The sequence below is a fragment of the Hermetia illucens genome, chromosome 2, assembly GCF_905115235.1.
Source record: "Hermetia illucens chromosome 2, iHerIll2.2.curated.20191125, whole genome shotgun sequence".
NCBI lineage: Eukaryota > Metazoa > Arthropoda > Insecta > Diptera > Stratiomyidae > Hermetia > Hermetia illucens.
In genome coordinates this window covers 117323886-117345800 of record NC_051850.1, presented here as the reverse complement: position 1 = coordinate 117345800, position 21915 = coordinate 117323886, and the positions used below count along the sequence as shown (strand labels likewise).

General features: G+C 36.8%; 2 protein-coding genes across 2 annotated transcripts; one reads left to right on the top strand and one right to left on the bottom strand.

Annotated features, from left to right (window-relative positions):
- Positions 1-1188: 1188 nt before the first annotated feature.
- On the bottom strand, positions 1189-8981 carry LOC119649470 (polyprenol reductase). Its single transcript, XM_038051627.1, has 3 exons — positions 8316-8981; positions 2700-2998; positions 1189-1373 (listed from the first exon to the last, which is right to left on the bottom strand). Exons 1-3 carry the CDS (start codon positions 8848-8850, stop codon positions 1278-1280), a joined length of 930 nt encoding a protein of 309 aa, XP_037907555.1. The 5' UTR covers positions 8851-8981; the 3' UTR covers positions 1189-1277.
- A 370-nt stretch (positions 8982-9351) lies between these two features.
- On the top strand, positions 9352-18462 carry LOC119649469 (succinate--CoA ligase [ADP/GDP-forming] subunit alpha, mitochondrial). The gene is made up of 6 exons (XM_038051626.1): positions 9352-9582; positions 9825-10042; positions 10106-10336; positions 17555-17659; positions 17716-17895; positions 17957-18462. The coding sequence occupies exons 1-6, from the start codon at positions 9546-9548 to the stop codon at positions 18170-18172; spliced, it is 987 nt and encodes a 328-aa protein (XP_037907554.1). The 5' UTR covers positions 9352-9545; the 3' UTR covers positions 18173-18462.
- Positions 18463-21915: the final 3453 nt, after the last annotated feature.

Sequence of the window (21915 nt, the reverse complement as noted above, 5' to 3'; positions counted from 1 at the left end):
CTATGGAAAATTTTTCCTATTTCCCTTAAGGATTTGCCGTCCTTGTTAAGCAATTCACCAGATTACATACCCATTATAATTCTTTTTTTTAAAAAGACGTTTTTTAAACTATGCTTTGCTCGAAATTACTTGTCACACTTTACTTGAAGTTAACAACTGAAATTTTACAAGGTGGCACAACAAGTATTGCATATTTTAACCGATCGACAGGGTGTACGAATACGAATTTTGTTTCGACTTAAACAAGAAATTCCATTCCTGTTAATGCAATAGTGATCGCAGCTAATATTTTGCATTATTGGACAATTGCAGACACTGTAAGCAATACAATTTCTGTATTTCATTTGACAAATTTAGTACTGATTTCGTATAATATCTGAAAAATTCGTAAAATGTTTAGTGTACGAATACGGATTTTGCATAGTGTATATGTATTAAAAATTAGTTTCTATTTAGGCTCATGATAAATTCTCCTCAAGATTTTAGTTTTTGTTAAGTTTCAATTGTTTCAGGAAGGAATGAAGATTTTCACGGGCGAAGTAAATGAACTCCCTTAGAGCTGCAAAGGAAAATTTACCTAATTGTAATGCGCAATATACTGCTAACTTCAGGGGAAGCCTATGTGCTTCTTTATCAGCAATGTAAATTAGGAACAACACACCAGATTTCATTCGATCATACAATGGTAAATAAAATAGATTCAAAGTGATTGATAGCACTAAATAGAAATCCCAAAGTGGGTCCTAGCAATACCCTGCCGGGCATGTGGTAGGTTTACTTACCTTGTTGAATTTATTCATTATTCAAATAAAAAATCGGCTAAAATAACATCCTACACTGCACAACAAAGGGTATCCAATACTTCCGCTTCAGAAAGGATTACGATTTCATAACAACACGCTCCCATTACCAAAAGGAAATATTTCAGCAATTCGCTCTTGTTTAGAGTTGGAGTAGTTATATTACTTAATGTAGAATAACTGGAATTCAGTCAGCAAACTTTTCGGAATTGTTTACAGCGACGACAAGAAACATGTGTTCGCTTTACAACCATTTAGAGCAAGTGAGTTGAATTGAAGAAACAGTTCTTTGATTGACGTAAACTATAAGTTCCTAAATATGATAATATAATTGGGGTTGTCTCAAGACTTAATTATTATACATAGTATCGAAAGATTTAGCCACGAATAGTATCATTAGTTTTGTATATTTATTTTAAAAAATTGTACAAATTATTTCTTATAACAATCATCAACACAACGGCCATGTTCTGGAATTCACAAAATTTTAGGAAAAATGGCTTTTCGCCTCTTGGGATATTTTGAGCCAAATGTTTGTTGATACCACTTGTGTGTTAACCACGCTGTTTCAACCTAGAAAAAAAAATATACTAACGATATTGGAAACGAAAGTAAGTAGTGATTTAATTTATGAAATTAATTGGCTGCCATGCTATAAAAGAATACCCAATTGGCACGTATACATATATGATGTTAGAAAATTAATAATTGTTTTCATGAATTTTAACCTTTTAATTTCATGAATAACATACATTTTCAAGTGTTACAGCTAATTTTTCCTAAATAAATCTAAACCAATGCTATATTTTTTCTCATAGGCAGTCATTACGGCTTTCGGTTCTATTATTTTTCAGATATATCTCAGTAAAACCGGAAATCGTGGAATAGCAATAACTATGTAAAATTGACGAAATTAGTATTTTTTGAAAGTCAGTAACAAGTTATAGAGGGAAGATGTTGACCGGCATGACAAGTAGTAACAAAAAAAAATCTGAAATTGTTTATAAATAAACGATTTTCAAAACATTTCGTCTCAAATGTCAACTATTTTATGTTGCATATTTGCAACTTCCTCTGCCTTGTCACATCCTACTATTTTGAGGAAATCCTAAAATTTCAGAGAGCCAAAAGGGTTCATTAAAGCCTCGCCGAAAGTTGTTAAAGATGATCCCTTATTCAATGAGACGGCGAGGAAGGTCTTGGTAACTATATCAATCACGAAGAGTTCATAATAATAAATGTGTGTTTAAATCATTGCTATACGTCGTTTTCCTCTCACTTTTTAAAAATCGGAAAACAGGACTTCCTATATAATATATATATATTCCCATGTAGTTTTAGTCAGTCAATACTTCCCACGTTCCTAGGTAACCTCCACCGCGAAGCTTAATCAACATCAGAACCGTCATCGTTTTTAAGGTTTTGTGTAAAACAAACCATCCTTCGACGGTCCAGTGGGGGACATTAACCGTCTACTCCTCACTCGCAATTATGAATAGCTGATGAGGTGGAAGGAACACTTCACCAAGGCTCTTAACCGTATCACATCCGGTGAATGTTCGCCTCTTGTGGATGAAATGGCTAGTCACTGTAATATGCGACCATCAATACAGTCAAACCTCACCTGCAGTTTCTACATCCCTTCGTACAGAAATTCGGCAATTCGAGAGCTTCCCCAGAGTGTGGAAGAATTGACCGGATTATATGTGGAATAGTATTTATGAAAAGCACTAAATATGTAATAATAGGAACTCAGCATTTTTTAAATTGGCTTATTTTCGGAAAAAAATTGACACAGTTGTCTAATCCTTGCATTTATAATTACAATGAAGTTTTAATTAGAACATGATGCAGATCAAATTCCTAAACAACCTAACAACCTAACCTAAAACAACTCACCTGATTACTAAGGACCCAAAGAGCAGCATACCGCATTGTCACAGAATAAGGCATAAGAAGCATTAGAGCAACATACATCAGCACTTCGAATAACATATGCGGCGAAGAGACGTCCTCAAACCATCCTCCCTGAGGCATTAAATGATCCTCAGTCACAACTTTTCCATCCTTACTTTTTCGCAGATTTACAAGAGTCAAATTCGATAAGTATTGTTGTAGCCAGCTGTACAAGAATAACATCACAGCTACAATTCCCAAGATGTTGAGATCCGTTATTTTTACAGGACGTGCATTTGAACCTGAAATTATTATAAAAATGAATAATTCGGAAAATATTTTTCTCATATCATAGTTAGTTTTGGCAGTGACTACATTTAATTTGAGTTTTTGACTTTGAGGCTGTTTCAAAGGAAATTTCAGTGAAAGCGAACAGGTGTTATCATCTTAGTCGAGGTGTTTGAGGAAAAATGGTCTATTGACTCCTCCGGACAAGCAAGCATGAAGACCGTCACCGATAGCAAAAAAGAATAGTATTCATGACAGAATGCGACCCTGCCGGGCTCCGCTTTGAATTTCGAATTCCTCAGAAATTTCACCTCGATGCAGCACGTGGCATTTGCCATCGTCTATATCCATCTAATAATAGGCATTAATTTCTGCAAATTGCCTCCCCTGCGTGAAACATTCCAGATACACTTTATTATTGACGCTGTTGAAAACTTTCTCGAAATGCATGAAAAACAGGTGAAGCGGAGAGGCCGTTATACCCAGCGGCGGAATAATGAGTGCCTGCATATTACGGTGACGAACCATTTCATTCCCAGGAGGTGGAATTTCACTCCGGATCAGAATCGAAAACTAAAAAAATTTTCAAACACTCGAGTTGACCTATGTAGTATATTTTTTTACGCAATGTCACTAGAGGGTCGCTTATCATTAGATCAAGAACGGGCAAGAAGCGATTAACCAGAAATCGCACGCCAGAATAAAAATCACGATGTCAACTACAAATCGCAGGGAGAATTTCTTTTCAGGTTTTTGCTAAAGCCCCTGAACGGTTTTACTTACTTACTACTTTAAGCCAGTGCCATAAGAAGGCCCCGTCGCTGAAATACAGTGTCGCAGTGAACTTTGTGAAATGTGCATTTTGCTTCAGTTGTATCAGTAATGAAATAGTCTTTTGTGAAAATAGATTTTTGTAGGAAATGGTTTTGCGTTGAATTCATATGTTTGGTGTACTTAGGCAGAACCAACTGTGCATTGTAATAAGAACCAATTTAGAAATTAGTTGCCTTTAGGGGAAATGCGATATGGAATTAAATGGAAGGGCTTCCTAAAAGTGATATTTGAATGCCAAGATAATCTCTGAAAAGAATATGTGATAGAGGGATACAATCTTAGTGATTGTAACAACGTTGGCCCTCTGGGATATTGCGAGATTGCTTTAGCCAAAGTGCGTAGAAACGGAGATATCCGTGATAGTCTGTTTCCATATGCTATACAGAGAGAATGTTAGCGCGAAGAGACTCCAACTTTACAGTGGTGCTAAAGTACTTGCATTTTTATCTTTTAAATAAAACAGTTTAAGAGAATTTGAATCTATTAACGCATCGAAAAACATCGAGTTTAGCGCCACAATTAGCAGAAAGAACACTATTAAGGTATACAAATTGATCGACGACCTCAATATTCTGCCCATTAATCATCAGACTGAGATTCTTTGTTTTGTTGTTATTTATTTTTCCACTCTGCTTGCTTCCTTCTCCAAATTCAGAGCCATTTGGGCAAGATCTATGACGCAGTGTGAAAAGAGGGAGAAATCATCAACTTAGTCGAGGCGAGTCGAGGTGTTTGAAGAAAGCTGACAGGATTGATTGAAACCCTCGAGGTCCTCTTTACAAGGGAGCGTGAAGGACGTTACTTTGTCAACATTGTTGGACTCTTCTTTGGACTTCAAATTCTTTCCAAACTTTATGTTAATGTAGCACAAGACATTTTACCCTACGGTAACCAGCGTGCTAGGACTATTTTTTTATTTTAAGTAAGTAAATTCTCAGAGGCCTGGTGGGTCTGAAGCATATTCCGAGGAACCGACAGTGAGTTGTAATTGAAGAATCACCACGATGCAATCAGCCTATATTTCGCACCACACTATGACTCGTGCATCGTAGATGCGGTGCTTATGAATATTTCTTGAGTTTTTAGTTGCCCAAAAGCGACAGTCTTCTTTATTTACCTAGCATCTCAAGTCAAAACGCGTTTTGTCATTAACTATGATTTTTTTTTTCATATTCAGAATCCTTAAGATGGAAATTTCATGATTACAAAAAAGAAAAAAAAACAAATGGTGCCCGCAATATCAAAATATTGCAGCGTGAGAACGCAAAGAGATAGAAACCCTCGGGGTAGTTCCCAGGCTTTCCAAGTGAATTATAATCAATTCAATAAAAATAATTCTTTAGTTCTGATGTAAATTTACTGCACGCACCTAAATTTGGCTATACATTTTGAATTTTGGCAGTTTGGAAGCGTTATGCAGATATTAACGTGAATTACTTTCAAATTCGACTCCCAAAAAATGCAAGCCTAGTGAAAGTTAAGTAAAAGAAGATGATGGAAAAAACTTTTGAAAAGACAAGTGAAATTAGGTTGTGAAGCCACCCCACAACGAAGTTAAACTTCATGTTGTTCATCTTGTTGGATGATAGTCTTATTAAAGTGATATAAATGCCATTAGGTTTATTATGTATGCTGGGAGATTGGAATAGGCTTTTTAAATGTATTCTACCCTTCAGCTACCAACCGCCTACAAAAAGTGACGGATTCAAGGAACAGAGGAAAACGAAACCTACTAACTCTATTTTGAGAAAGACAGCTACTATGTATATTATTTATATTTTCCATTAAATTTTGAATCTAAAATAACTATACAAAATTATAAATGTGAGCTCAACTTCTGAAAGCAATCCAATGAATTACACCTATGAGGGAAAAGCTACAGCCTATCCACCCGTGCTAATTGCATTTATTTGCATTTTAAATTTATTTGTATCATGCGAAACATTGATCCTTAAAATTAACTCCAGATGACAAAAACCAATGAAAATATACCAGCAACTTGATCGTTTCGATTTTTGGCCACATTCGGTGCACTGTGCGCCGGTTTGAATTCCGACTGCATCACCAGTCTGTCTCAAAGTAAACAGGACTTTTTCAATAGGGATATTTGTTGTGGCGTCATCATATAAGCGTTCGAAAGGTACATATTTTCCCGACTTCCAGTAAAAATTGCATGATATTTGATTAGTAAAGAACCAATATTAAATTTTATTTTAAACTCGGTAAAACGTTTACCGAAACATTTCAATTGATGCAATAAATTTATGATGATTGTCTATTCCGCGGAAGAGTTCATGGGTGGTGTACGCGTTTTTAAAACGGTCGTGAAGACATCAATGACAAGCCTAATGTTGGCCAGGCGAAATTCGTGATTACGCCAGAGATCATCGAAAAATTTCATGATTTTCTCAAAATTCAGTTTAAGTCGTCGTTGCAATTTATGGAAATGGAATTGGAAATATCCAAAAATTGGGCTATCGGAAGGTTTGCTCCCACTTTGCACCGCAGAAACCCACTGACGACCAAAAATTGCTCAGAATCCAACGTTGTAAAGATTTCGTTAAAGAGTCGTATTGTTCTCCACCAGGTCAAATAGTTACTATGTCATATTATTTTGGTGTTTTGAGGCGGTTGTTGCATCTTATTCGTCGCAATCGGCCAGATTATCGTGAGGAAGAGAGTTGCCGTTTGTTGCACGATAATGCCCCGTCTCATCGAGCGATGCTCATCACCGATTTTTTTAGCAAAAATCGCATTTCATCGGTCAATCATTCCCCGTATTCGCCTGATCTGGCACCCTGCGACTTTTATTTATTTGGAAAACTTCATTTGCCTATGAAAGGCATGCACTATGCTGACATTCCGACCATTCAAAAGGCGTGTATCAACATCCTCCGAGCCAAGCAGGTCAACAACCCAAAATCGTCATTCGACAAGTTTAAAGTTGCGCAAATCAATATATCGAAGCGGAAGGACATAGTGTCCTGAATAAAATAAAACCACTTTGCCGAGAAAGCCAGACCGTGTGTTTAACTTTGTACTTATACCACCGTTATATGGCTTTTAAGAGTGAAATTTTGCATCAATAGTTAATTATTTGTTTATAGTAAATAACGTAAATGTCGGTGGAAGGTTTACAATTGTTACAACAATAGAATTGACTCATTCTACCACCTGACACCATAGCTATAAGAAACGAATATTCATCGGTGCTTGATATGTCATTGGTGGCCGTATACTTGCCATGGTTGGTATTGTCATTGAATTCCCATGTTGCATGTTAGTTCTAACTCTTCCCCTTCACCTAAATTTGCAATTCCCAATACATTCTATGCTTTCAGTTGAAAAAGATCTGCGCCAGCGAAATTTCATGTGCAACATTTTGATATGAGTATAGGCTGGAAAAGCAGTCTTTATGCAGACCGTTAATCGCAGACCTTAAAAATGTATACTGTCTTTCGAGCAAATCTAAGTCAATGCATAAAGCTGGTGCCTGATGAGGATTTAAAGATGATTGCTGATCACTAGCTGAAAATTATGCAGCCATATCTGCAGTAAAGCTCCTTCAGTAGCGTTTTCAGTTAGATAAATTGAATGAAGTCTAAAATCTTCTACAAAGTCCACCTGGTCCAAGATACGTTGCATTGCTTGTAGGGTCCATTGCTAACTGCACGCCTCGCAGGAGCCGAAAAACGTAGGGCAGATGAAATTTATTATAATTTTTATAGACGGTCCAATTTTTATTAAATTTGGAGCAAAATAACCTATTTATATTGCCAGTTTTTCCTTGCCAATCTCTCCCCTGACTGATCTACATTCAATATCGATCATAGTTTTCCAGAAATGGAGTTTATTTTGTTATCCTTCCTCCGTTGAAAACAACTCCGCCTGATAGGTCCGCCTAGCAAATGCACTGTGCGGCGTACGAGATCCGGAGATAGTCCATGGGCAAAGGAGCGACCGTGACCGAGCTACTAAATTTGATTTGACTTCGAGCTTAGTTTCTGTTATGTAAGACTAACCTAAGAGATTATTACCTAGGGAATATCGGACACTTCAATTGGCAAAGATGAAAAAGAGCAGGACGAGCCGTATGGTGGATGCACATAGGCACTGTCGTTAGAAGTAAATAAATATATTACCCATTCCTCCTTGCAGATAAAATAAAGGATTTACTAGATACCGACAGCAGATTACCTCTGAGAGTATCCAAATAGAGCGAGAAGGCTGAGAACAAACCATCCTAAAAGCCAAAGATCTATTTGGTCCGTTGAGCCATTGGAAAAAATTGAGGCGTGCATTACTCCGCTAGAACTGAAAATGGAACCCTCTGAAAATCACAACCAAGAGGAACAAAAATCGTCAATACTTTCATCAGCAAGAGTGAGTCCATTAACAAACCTTATCTAAGTGCAGAGCTTCAAAGATTGGTATATTCTGTTGGAAGCTTATGCTCATGTTCTAATCATATTATTATCCACTAATTCATATAATCACCTCTGACAAATCCTTCAGCGTTCGCGATAATTCCTGTGATTGATGCAAAGTAATGAAAGTATCCAACCAAATAGTGTGAAAGGTTGATTTTGCTTTTCGATGAGAAGATTTGAATAAAATGTGTCTCATACCAGCGCCTCGCGCACTGAAGGAATATTAGCACTACTGCAATGAGGCACGTTGTTGAGTCCACCTCAACTTGCCGCTCCTTAGATCCGGTGACAATATCCAGAAACCAGAGGACAACCGTGGGAGCTGATTGTAAACTTACCAAGTAGCATCTCGCAGCTAATGCTACTGCCGCGATCGACCAGATAAGTGAAAACACGTAGAAATGTTTAAACCACGATTTAGGGATTTCCAGGAGGCTCGTAATTCGACTCTGGTCACCTTTATATGACATCTTCCCATATCGAAACGATTGTTTTATGATTGTTGGAAGGTAAGGCTCAAGGAAATTTATCAAAGCACCAAAGATCACTATAACTAGGATAAAGCTTATAAAAATGAAGTTCAAGAAATTTATCGCCCACATTTTCCCCTGATAAATGCTAACTTATCGGGTGAAAGTTAAGTCTTATCACGAACTGGGTCATTGAATACCCCGATTTGTTTACAACAGAAAGCGGCACTGTTGCACTAGATCTAATTGTCAGATATTTGAACACTAATTGTATGTTCACAATGGGAGATTAGACGGGGCTCCGATTTTTCTAATAAGTTTAACTGCCATTCAGTGCTAGATGCCAGTAAAGAAAAGATTACATTCTTAAAAAAATCATTACTAGAAATTTGCTGAACGATTATAATTAAAGTAACTAAGTAGATGGATGACAAACGTTGTGATGACTGCACTTTGGGCTTAATACACAGAATTATAAAAATTATCATCTGAGATCGGTTCCTACTAAAACAACGGAAAAAGGATGCATTTAAACTTTTTTCTTTCCCAATTGGAACGGCTGCACTATTTCCAATTTCATCAATCCAATGCATTCTAGTACGTTTTGACTTCAATTGACTGTCAAAAATCTAGAACCAGCCGTGCCAATCTTTCCCGAGCGATTTCGTCGTTCGGTGCCTCTACTTTTTTAGACGACGTTCACCGCCCGCATTCGATCGAAGTTGTTTCCGTCGTGGTTGGGTTCCGCTCATAAATTTCACTAAGTTATTGTTAAATACAGCTCGTGCTGATTCCTTAGAAATTTGTACTAAATTTACAGAATTATAATGGCAGCATCAGTCAGGGTTTTCGGCCGTGTCAAGGGTAAGATGCACTAAAATTATATAACTTTTCTGGGGGTGACAATTTACATTTGGTTAATATGGAAAAGACTTTGACAGCCGTGCTATGAACTTCGTTCCCTAGCGGACACATTGTACCCGAAATCAATGACGATCAAGCGGGCACCGCTTTTGATCGCCTTATCACCGTTTTGAACCGGCGCTGATTTATTTTCGATAACTTTTTACAAAACGTAATTCAGAAAGTTGTATGGTTTCTTGCAGATGGCCTATTAGCCGGCGCACGATTTGGCTCTAACTACGCAAAGACAAGGAAAAATCTTGCTTTAACTGCGGAGTCGAAAGTAATTTGCCAAGGATTTACCGGCAAACAGGGAACTTTCCACAGTCAACAGGCTCTTGAGTATGGCACGAAATTGGTTGGCGGTGTATCACCCAAGAAAGGAGGAACTACACATCTCGGACAACCTGTTTTTGCAACCGTAAGTCGAGAAACCCCATCGAAATTCAGTGAAATTGTGATTCATGTTTTCTGTTTGACGTAGGTTCGTGAAGCCAGGGAGAAAACCAACTGTGATGCAACGGTTCTTTACGTACCGCCACCTGGTGCTGCTAAAGCTATTATGGAAGCCATCGAAGCCGAAATTCCACTGATTGTGTGTATTACGGAAGGTGTGCCCCAACACGACATGGTTCGAGTTAAACAAGCGCTCCTCTCGCAAGAGAAGTCCCGTCTTGTTGGCCCGAACTGTCCAGGAATCATCGCACCCGAAAGGGTAAGTGAATCATTTGTAATTGTTGATAACAGCTGCCGGTGATTGCTTGTAATCGATGTCGTCAAAACAAGATCAAAGTTCAGCTGTCTATGGTGTTTGGGACTTAGTTTCGCTTATCAGATTTCACTTTCTGTCGGTGCGTGATCAGCACGAAATGAATGTTGGACATTGTATTTGGGGAACCAAATTTCTATCGGATGATTTTTTATCAACAATCGTGAGCATAACAAATCCAACAGCCATGCATTGGTAAATCGTTATTTTTAAAAATTTAATTATTAAGTGTACTTTTCTTTTAAAATTACTTTGAACACGATTTTCATTGTTTGGGTCTTATTTTTTTCTCTAAAGTTTTTATGTTAAAATGTGAAGGGGGGGCTGTGGATAAATATTGACTATTTTCTGGGCCGTAGAGAGAAAATCCGGGCCCGTGATAAACATTTAACGAGCCCCACTATTATCCCTTTAGTTTCATCTGCTTCATTGTAGTTTCTATTTCGGGCTTCTCAGAAAATTGGGGATCTATGGAAAATCACCCCCTACTTCCTGCTTTCTCCCCAAGCTACCTACAAATGTACCCGATAATCTCCTGCGTTCGGCGTCATCTCGCCTGGAGCATACTGTTGCTGGATATTTTGTAACGAATATACTGCAGAAACTGATTAAAATCGATCATTGCGTTCGACCGTTCCTATATATCATCCAGCTTAAAAGTGAGGCTGTGCAATTCCCAATGGTAGTGTGGCTGAGTGTGTGATGATGAGTTTCTTTCCGTTTTCTGCTTTGGGAATTAGTCTCCGCACGAGTCCAGCGGCATTCATAAGATGTTTTGTAAATGAAATGAATGCTATTTTTGGTGTTATGCACTACCGTAGATCACTGAAGATTAAATACATAATTGCACATGATGTTCCAAAATAATGGAGACAATATGCTCCCCTGATCCATCATCACTGCCGTACCAGAACCATCTTTCTTCCGTTTAGCTATCAACAAAATCAACAAGATACAAATTTTAGTCAAGGATTTCCCGGTTTGGTTCCAGTTGGTTGAATTTGGTACATTTCTCATATCCACACGTTTTTAAGCTAAGTAAAAAGTAAAAGTCATCAACCTTAAAGTTTTGCCATGACTGTCAATCCGAAATGTTTTCAGGTCTACCCAAGGCAATTATTATCCACTTTCACCATAGTGCTCAAAAGATATATGGGACAATAAGAAGATGGCTCGCCGAAGGTTTAAGAGGTTTAGGCCACAACACTTCTATAAGACGGAGGATCTCCTCAGCCTTGCATACACACAACATAGTCAACGTGTCCGGCCTTGAAGGTTTTATTAGGTTTGTTCTTCGGGCCAGAGGTTTTATTTTTTTATATCCTACTGCAGATGTCCAGTTCTTCAGCGGTTATTATTAGATATCATTTCCCAAGTTAGTCCTGTCGTTGAAGCTGAAAATCGAGTGTGACCTCAGAATTCTTCCAGTCAAGACTGATCGACATGAAATTTGGGGTGGGAGTAGAGGTTTAAATGTATATTTCTCTATGTCTTTTTAGCAGAAAAGGCTGTAAGATGATCGGTCGGAAACTTTCTAATCCATTTCAAGTTTGGAAATAATAATTTGAACATAGTTTAAGATTTTTTGAATACAATTTTGCACAACGTATCATAATTTGCGGGGCCAGGATATCAATTCCGTAAATTACTAATCGATGTGGACATGCAGATTTGTATATATGATCTAAGTTGAATTCCCATTTATGTAATCCGCTAAGAGTCACAATTTTTTCACATCAAGAACCAATTTATGGTTATGTTCGGATCCTTTCAAGTTTTTGGAGTATTGAGAAGGCTTCCTTCCTTCAAAACTTTGCTTAGATCGCATTTTCGGTTAAGTCAGTGACCAATTCGATGACAGGTGAGACAAATATATATCTCAGGCAACACACACAAATGTCTGTACAGAAAATAGACAATTAAATGGCTTGAATTGAAATAATAAAACTTGTTGTTTCTTTTTCGTTGGTGTGGGTATTTATTCTTGCAAATACCGATATTTCGGGAACCACTTGTTCCCTTCATCAGTGCAAACAAGTTTCGAAATATCGGTATTTGCAAGAATAAATACCCACACCAACGAAAAAGAAACAACAAGTTTTATTATTTCAATTAATTAATCGTTGGAAACACCGCATAATTTCACTCCAATTAAATGGCTTTGTCTATCCCTTTTTAAGTTCGGGACATTTCAACTAATAGCTATAAACTGGAAAAAGTAACTCCTCGCTCATAACTGCAATTACTAATTATTAGGTCTCATTGATAAGTGGCAATTGCAAGAAAAGCATCCCCATGATTAAGACCATGGTGATTACATAACAACATAACCATTGCCTTAATTGTAATTATAATATAATTATTTGATTGTTTCAACTGCTGGATATAAGCTCAGAATAACCTCTCTAAAAGATCAAGTTAGGTTATGTTAACACATTTCGTCTTTTATATATTACTTGAAGCGAAAAATTGATAAAGTAAACGACTTGTTTTAAATACAAATATTAATATTTCGCTTATTACATTTACATATGTATATCTTACTTCAGTTGATTGATTGATACGTTTTCCTATCAAATAGGTCTATATATCGTACAGATGAGGTAGCAAGAAATTCATTTAATTGTTCATTTCAAAGTTTTTATACGCTAAATGACATTCCACTGAGCGACTTTTGTTGCATCTACAAAAATGTGCTAGCTATTCATACAAATGGAACTAATTTAAATTATTGCTCGAATGATGTTATATTACTGAGGGAACATATTTGCGCTAATTGAGAAGGTCGCTTTAATTAGAGAAAGTAAGTTCTAATGTGCAGAAATGTCTCTAGGTTGCGGGTTGTATAATATGTGTTGCTTATTCCGGGCCAAGGTACCCCTTGGCTTCCATTCGTTTGTTTAGTACTACCTATTCATCATAAAGAATTGCAAGTTTCGTTTATATATATATTATATAAAGAAATGATTTAATTAATGAAGGGAATATTCTGAATTCAAGTATGTATATTTCGTTAAAATTCATGTATGTTTAACTTCAGTTGATTGAACGGTTTCCCCTTCAAATAACGTTAAATCAAATTGAATTACATATTGCATAGATGATGTTAGTCACAATTTATAATATCGCTTCAATAATGTTGTTGCTTTATGGCTTGTTTAATGAGGTCGCGTATCTATGCTGATTTCAAAACATCGTTTTAATCAGAGAAAGCAAAAGTAATCTTTTTGTTATAATGTGCAGAAATGTCACCAGTAGTACATAATGTAAATCGAATATGATTTGATTCTACTTTCGGAAAGAATATATTTCGTCCACTGCGTACTTTGGTAGAATTGGGAAATTTCTAATTAAAAATCTATATTTAGATCTACTGCTATAAGTGAGAAATCTAAGGTTAATCGCCGTTTATTTACTGAAATTGTTCTCTCAATTATAATAATTATCAATAACAGCCTTGGTATTTCAATGTAGTTTCGTGGAGTTTCTTAGCCTTTCATTCTTAATCACGCTACTGCAGACATTAATGAAAATTGTCATTCGTTGCTTCCAATGAATCCCTGCAAGTTTCGCGATTTGTTAGTTGTGTGTGTGTCGGTTCCTAATCAGCGAAATCCACACTTTCTCGGAATTAGAAAATGGCGATGAATTGATAGGTGTTCTCGTTATGCATCTATTCGGAACCAATCCGAACATAAAATCCTCTTGCCTCAAATTTTGTTTTTAGCAAATACTTTAAAGATTTAAAGATAGCTGGAGTGAACAGTTGTATATTACACGCTTTTTTCGATGCTAGTACAATTAAACAGTAATTTTCTCTATACGCTTGGAAATTTCAGCGATGTTCATTCACACGAATTAGTTGTCTGGAATGCCTTATTCATTTAGCCATATATTTATTGACTTCTGCTAACTAAATAAATGTTTTGTTGGGAGATAAGTCACATATTTGCGCTGCTTTTCGCACACAGAAACGACAGCTGGTGTTTTTCTTGTTGTGGGTGGAGTACCATCAGGATCAATAAATGAAAAAAAAACTGCTTCTTTCTTCCGGGTGATCGATTATCTATGCATTCGTTTCGGGGAAAGGACGGTTAAAGGAGTTGATGCTGGATCTTCATATTTAATGTCCGGAAAGTGCCGAGCTTCATTGACATCTAAGGCAGAACAACCATCTGAAGCGGATGTGGTTCGTCTTGGATTTACCCTGTTCTATCGCAGCGCTTGGGTCACCAATTTTCCCGTACGAGATACGCGGTGTTTTTTTATACTCCAATTTTTCTTCGCGTGCACAAATTACTTCAAATTTTGTGCATGCCTTATGAGGGACTAAAGTTTGTGTAAGGTGCTTTCTGAGTTGCTTTCAATTTTATTTTAGAAAAAAAATTACCATATTTTTCCAAAGACCTTCTGAATGGGCACTAGTAGCGGCTTCAGTTTGAAGTTGATTGTATCATCCACGTTTAAGATTTTTTGCGGGATATAAGAAATTTCACCAATAAGCTGCACCTATAAATAGAATATAGTGCGCGAAATTTGCTTAGCCGCAGTAAAACAGAAATGCATTGTTAAAGTAAATGTACAAATTTTCAATTCAATAAAAAATATACTAATACATAAAAATGTCGTGCTTCAATTTGAAGAAAAACAGAAATAATAGCAATTTTTGAAAATAATAATAATAATAATAATCGTTGGCGCAACAATCCATATTGGATCAGGGCCTTGAAGTGTGTTAGAGCACTTCATTCAAGACCGTAACGGTACACTACAGTAGACTGTAGGAGGCAATGTGGTCAGCATTGCGCTCGCCCGAGATTATTACCCTGATTTGACTCAGGTACTCATTCACAGCTGAGTCGACTGGTATCCGACGTCAAATCACGATGCAAATTCCACTGCCACCAGTGAGATTTGAACCGCGACCTTCCGTATGACAGCCTAGTGCTCTAACCACTGAGCTATCCGGACCAATTTTTGAAAATATGAAGCTAAATTTGCTTAGCCACTACAATTGATTATTAAAATATCGAAATGTGATCGTTAGTTTTGAGAATTTTAAGTTCCTTGTATGTAGTTCGGCCGCTATTTTTGTTAATTTTTTGAAAAAATTTGTTTGGCAGTAAATAAATCAACTTGCGAACTATGTTTATATACAAATCCAATCACCCTTGCAAAATTGCTGTTTTAAGTCCGTTATCGCTGAATACTGCCGAACATTTGCGTAAACAGCTCTTGCTAAAATGCACCAAACATTTTCTATTGCATTAAAACCTAGAAGTTTGGTTTTCCAGTCAAAAAATAGTATTGAACGCGACGGAAAGTTTTTTTCGACATTTTACTACATGAATACTGCTGAAAGACGATAGTTAGAACATTGCCCAAAATCTTAATATATCTTACTGCCTACATTTTGTCTGTTGTAAAACACAATTTCAGTTTTCCGCAATAAGAATACACTCTCCATATCATGATGAGAGGTGATTTGTACGGAGATCCTGCCAATAACAGCTACGTCCTTCTAGATGAATGTTTTTCTGATTTGAAATAATAACATTATACCACTTTTCCGTCCAAGCTATATCATTTTTTACATAATCCAATCTGACAGCTTTGTGAGAAGATATAGGCTGGACGTTTTGCCGGTTTTTTCATTTAATGTTTCTAGCCGCGCTTGAAATCTATTGCACTCGATGCTCTTTAGTTGGCAGTTGCAATTTCGACACAATTTGAATCGTGCTCAACCAGTTTTTTCTTGAAAATGTTGATTTTTGTATTTGCCCCCCAATTTAAAAGAATATTAGATCACTTCCTCCGATTTATTAATTCGGCAATCAATTTCACAATTTAAAAGACTAGTTTCCCTTAAAAGCACGAATTGGCTTTTTTCATTCATTCTAGTTTTCCGCTCGCCATTTTAACATTCGGCTTTCATGAATTGAAATTATAATAATACTGAGAAATGATTTTTTTTCGAAATATTTACAAAACATTGAGAAATTAAATTAAAATAGTACTGCGGCTAACCAAATTTCGCACAAAAAAAGTAGCATTGGAATACCGTTATATTCTTATTTTGTTGTTGCACTCATCATATAAAATGTGGGCTTTAGAGCATAATGTTATATAAGAATAATTTCGAGTGCCGGTGTTTTATCTGTGGCTGAGCAAATTTCGCGCACTGGAATGTATGTGCATATATCGCTGTCAGTCTAATTCTATCTAAGTGGTAGCTCCGGCATGAATTCACTCGTTCATTTTGCATTTATTTGCAAAGCTGTCGCTCTACACGGCGCGTCATCAGCTTACCACACCTCCCCTCACAAAAGTGGGTCCAGTTGAATTCCAACCAAACTAAAAGAGCTAAAAGCTAAAGTTATTGTTGTTTACGATCGATTCAATTCTCAATTGAATAAAAAAAAATTTTACATTTTTTTCCGAATTCGATTTTAATAATGGTAACAAAAAGTTATTTAAATTTGGTCATCAGGTTGGCACGTACAACTTTTAACGAGGTTGATTCACTGTTTTTTAACGATGTCGCGAATACAGTTGTTAAGATAGAAACCGGATCAGACGGTAATTGGAACACTGCTGGACTGGACTGGACTACCTTTCTTTTTGCATATTAAAAAAACAATGGTAATTTCTCGTCAGTCAAATGGGTGTTCTATCTTCCTCAATAACTCGATCGAAAAACTCACTGAGCCACAGTGTTGGGTCCCAGCTCATTACACTCAACGTTATGTAAGTGATAAGCTCACAACAACGAGACGAATACAGACATGCGTGACGACTGGAAATCGAACCTAAAGCAACGAGATTGAGAGGCTGACAGACAGACCCTCCCAAGTCACAAGTGACTCCTATTATTCAAAAAATGAACTAGCAAACTTGTTGGGCCCTCAAATGAAACGCAACGCGCTTGTCTACTTCGGTGGATTTGGAGGGCATCATTTTGGGGACTATACAGTCTACCTTTTAGGCTTTCTATAAAGCTCCAGCAAACACTGAAAATACATTCTAGAGATAAAAATGAATTTTTAAAGGAAAAAAAAAATTTTTTTTACATATCAAATATACCAAAATATTGTACAAGCTATTCCCAATGATCAAAAAAAGTGTTTCCATCGAACATATTAGAATAATTTATTTTTATTTCAGTGCAAGATTGGAATTATGCCCGGTCATATCCATAAGCGTGGTAACGTTGGTGTAGTTTCTCGTTCGGGTACATTAACTTATGAAGCTGTAAACCAGACAACTGAGGTATGCAAACCTGATAAATTACTTACGAACAAATAAACATAGTGGACTATTTTCAGGTTGGTTTAGGTCAAACACTCTGCGTAGGAATCGGTGGTGATCCATTTAACGGTACAGACTTTATTGACTGTCTTGAAGTTTTCCTTCAAGATCCCGATACAAAGGGCATTATATTGATTGGTGAAATTGGTGGCGTTGCCGAGGAAAAGGCAGCTGAATATTTAAAGGAACATAATCAGGTTTGTACCTTAATATATCTCTCATCATATGTGAAGCAATGTATTTTTTTTGTTTCTGCAGGGAGTTAAAGCCAAACCAGTCGTTTCATTTATAGCTGGCTTAACAGCTCCGCCCGGTCGACGAATGGGTCATGCTGGTGCTATTATTTCAGGCGGTAAGGGTGGCGCCGGCGACAAAATTAAGGCACTTGAAAGTGCTGGAGTAATTGTGACAAGAAGTCCGGCTCAAATGGGAAAGGAACTTTTCAAGGAGATGAAACGCTTAGAACTCGTTTAATTTAATCATGATCATTGTTTTAGATGTGCATGTGCATACGTCATCATACATTTCAAGAATAAACTAAAGTAAGTCACGTAAATGATCATATTATTCCATGTCAAAAAACTATGTAACTAGGAAAAGACAATGTCAAGCAATGATAGCGGCCCTTAAGAAAATGTCCTCTCATTTCACCACATTATAACTGCCAAGAAACCAGATTTTGATAAACGGTGTTGAAATTTAATCGGAAAATTGAACATTAAAATGCCCGCTTACCGAATTGCAGGCACTTCCGCTTTAACAGATGAAGAGTTTTTTGAATGATATATTATGGCAAAAGCCAGTTCCTTCCCGATAAACTAAACATGGAATTTTTCAATGGTCGACTCATTACAATTATTTGAATTCAATTTTTTTTCGATAGGTTAGTTCAAATTATGTTTCGTACCCATTAAAATCTTGTTGTCGTACGATAAGATTCTCAAAAATTTAATTAAATCAATTATGTTTAATTTCAAATTGTTATTTTGTTAATATTTACTAACACTTTTCATGTAAATAAAAATGTTGCACATTTTTTTGTGTGCGACAACTATTGAAAACTTTAACTTTACGAACAATTTGAATGTTAAATAAATATACTATATTCGAATTGAAGTTTTTATAAATATTTTTGTACGTGTCTAACATGGATATTATTTAGTGGTTTGTTGGAATTTTGTTTTATTGATGTCATAGCTTCATTTTAAAAATCCTGAAATATAAAATGACTCGACTGGAATATAAAACAATTCAATTCAATTCAATATGTCATCATTTATGCTATGGCTAGCTCTCTAATGCAGCCCCATGCATATAAACCTGCCGAGTTAGTTCAGTTCTAACTACTTTATGGTGTGCTCTTAACTTAGTGTTTTTGTGTTTTACGATTGCATGTGTATTCATGAAGTTAAGAATGCATGCTGAATGAAAGTAACACATTTAATTGATTCGTTGATTTAATAAGAGAAGCAAAATGCTGTGGATCTCCCTGTTTTGTCAATATTGCAAATGAAGATACCCGATGGCAACATTAGCCCATGTCTGTTTAAAATGCTCTATTATTATATATGTAAAACCCATCAGAATCGCTTCACACATCGATGCAAGTGTGAAACGCGCAGACTCTAATACCTACTCGAAATGTTTAGCGTAATACTCCATGGGAAATTCTATGGGAATTTGCATACATCTAAGTAAGGTACCCCATTTACGTGTGCTTCTGCACAACAGTCAAACAGTACTGATTTATTGTTCACTAAAATTGATTTATGGTTTTCTTGGCCTTACCTTGGCTGCCGAATATCCTAGATTTGTTTATGTATCGTAGGATTTCCATCAGTGGATGCAACTGAAGTACATTAGCACCGAAAATGTGATATCTGAAGCGCTGGCCCACATATGAAATATTCCGTATCATCTTTTAGAATTTCTATTCTGAACATATCTCCGACTAGTGAATTATTGTCAGTCAGAATGACTTCTCGACAGTATAAACTTTGCAGTATATTTGTTTGGTTAAGAAGGAAAAGTCTGGTGTGTCGAGCTGCATTTAGGCGCCGCCACCTGTCCTCATAGAAAGCTTGTTCCCAGTTTTTAATAACCACAATGGTTAGGTACTCAGAGTTGTTCCTCCGTCATGAATATAGAAGTAGAGTTCAAACAGTTCCTTCATTACTGGACGATTCTTGAGGTGATAAAATGAATGTTCAACGCCTGCGAGTCAAATTAAGACATCAGAGAGTCAGAAAAGTTCCGCTATCGTAAAGGCATCAGGAAGTCGGGAGTGAGAAACGGAGAATGGGCTGACGAAAACAAAAACGAAGTTGAAAAAGGAAAATTTAAGGATAAAAGAAAAAGATTTGCAACACGGTTTAAAAGTGACAGCAATGAATAAAATGTAAGAAAATTATGAATTTTTCAGTGATATTTCGATTGTTCGGAAAATATGGGAAAAGAAATATGAGTGAAATTTTGCCGATAGCAAGTGAAAATACCAGAACCGCAATGAAAAATGGTGTAAAGATTTAAGGCACAAAAGAAAAATAGTCCGTACAGACATAAATGTACTTTAAGTGCCAAAGTCCCAGGAGTTCCTTGTCCAGTTTTCAACAATTAATTGACAAAAAATTCATCACGCCCTATTTGGGTTAAAACACTTAAGATAGCAATGAGGGTTTCAATAAAATTCTTCAAGCTATAATTCCGATGCAAACGTTTGGGAAAAAAGCCGTGGAATTAAGGAGACATACATCGTTAGCAATCTTCAGTGAAAGACGTACGACTTAATTAGGCTATGGAAGTGGTGGACTACACTAACCCGGTTTCACACTCAAAAAAAAAAAAACGAAGAGTTAAGGCTGATTGGTAAGAAAAAAATCAAACAAAAAGTAAATGAGGCTGAGCTGGGGGCAGGAATACTATTATATGGTGTCAATATAGCACATTGATCAACTGTAAACAATATAACTCAATTTAAACAAATATTCAATGTAAAAAGTGCATCTAACTTTTTCTCGAAATGAGTTTTTTTTCCACTTAGCTCAGATCTCTCCAGCTAACCAATTTTGAAAGGCCTTAGTACGTTTTGTTTAATGAGGCGTTAGATGGGTTTTGAAATATCGCTAATATATCAGTTGAAATATTTACGTACTTTGTGAAATTGGAACCTCATTTTCCTTGAGCCCACAGAGAAAAATTTCTCTCAGCACTGTTAGGATAAGTCATAGCAAATTAACCTAAAATTAAAAACACAAATATTTAGGAGACGAAGAGGATAAAAAATGCTGTTTTTCGGCATTGTGCACAAAAAATCCCACACCATCCCTTACAAAATTAGTTGTTATAAAAATCTAGAAATTAATTCAAAGTGCGGGGAATGGGCGTTTCCTAAAACGGTGTCTCCAGAGTTTGCCTATCTATGAAAAAGCTTTTTTAGGTATCATCTTTCAATATTTCCAACTCGTCCAGTGTCTGTCCTTCTTCTATAATATGCTTCGCTGCGGATCATCTAATGTGTGCTCTACTCAGGTGTTTGGCTAGTTCATCCTCCTTTATGTGCTTCCTAACCCGAACGAACCTTTTTGTTTGGCCAGTGCATGCTTTGGGACGGCTGTTACATTTGATGCCTTATATCTGGTTCAGTAAAGAACCTGCTGCAGCGCCAAGAACCAGGGCATCCTTTTACTCTAGCTTGTCGTGAATTCTTGCTTCTTGGGGCCTAGATTCGCCTCCAACCCGTGGCTGACCGCCAAAACTCCATACCGTGCACAAAAAATAACAAAACTGATATTTTTTCGTTGAAAGCGCTAGCAGCTTCAAATGCACCAATCTTGACTATTTTTGCATCATCAGGACATTTTTGATACTCCACCAAAAGTCTATAGTGGTATACATCATATCTGGTAGCATTGTGATCGTGATGGGTGATCGGAATGGCAAGATGGCATGTGACGGGGAATCACCGGCGACCGTAACGGTGATGGTGGGTTTGCGGATTTCTGCAGCTTCCAGTGCCTGGTCATTAATGGTACATTGTTCGAGCACAGAACCTGCCATAAGGTCAGATGGGTTTCAATAACGGTGGAGTTGTCTCTTGGATGAGAGAGGTGCTGACAACGGCCTCGAAAGGGATAACCACCTGATGGCCGCTTACATTCGCTTGCGTGTTGCGTCCGCAACTTCTCCCTAGATTGGAGAGGTCCGACCTCCAAGTTGAA

What these genes read in the sequence shown, in the direction of transcription:
- LOC119649470 (XM_038051627.1), bottom strand. Translation starts at nt 8,850, where the DNA reads ATGTGGGCGATAAATTTCTTGAACTTCATTTTTATAAGCTTTATCCTA. An exon ending in CGCTGAAGGATTTGTCAGAG is followed by an intron (nt 2,999 to 8,315) that starts GTGATTATATGA and finishes TAATAATTTCAG; the next exon opens with GTTCAAATGCACGTCCTGTA. An exon ending in TTTGGGTCCTTAGTAATCAG is followed by an intron (nt 1,374 to 2,699) that starts GTGAGTTGTTTT and finishes TTTTTTTTCTAG; the next exon opens with GTTGAAACAGCGTGGTTAAC.
- LOC119649469 (XM_038051626.1), top strand. Translation starts at nt 9,546, where the DNA reads ATGGCAGCATCAGTCAGGGTTTTCGGCCGTGTCAAGG. An exon ending in CTGTAAACCAGACAACTGAG is followed by an intron (nt 17,660 to 17,715) that starts GTATGCAAACCT and finishes GACTATTTTCAG; the next exon opens with GTTGGTTTAGGTCAAACACT. An exon ending in ATTTAAAGGAACATAATCAG is followed by an intron (nt 17,896 to 17,956) that starts GTTTGTACCTTA and finishes TTGTTTCTGCAG; the next exon opens with GGAGTTAAAGCCAAACCAGT.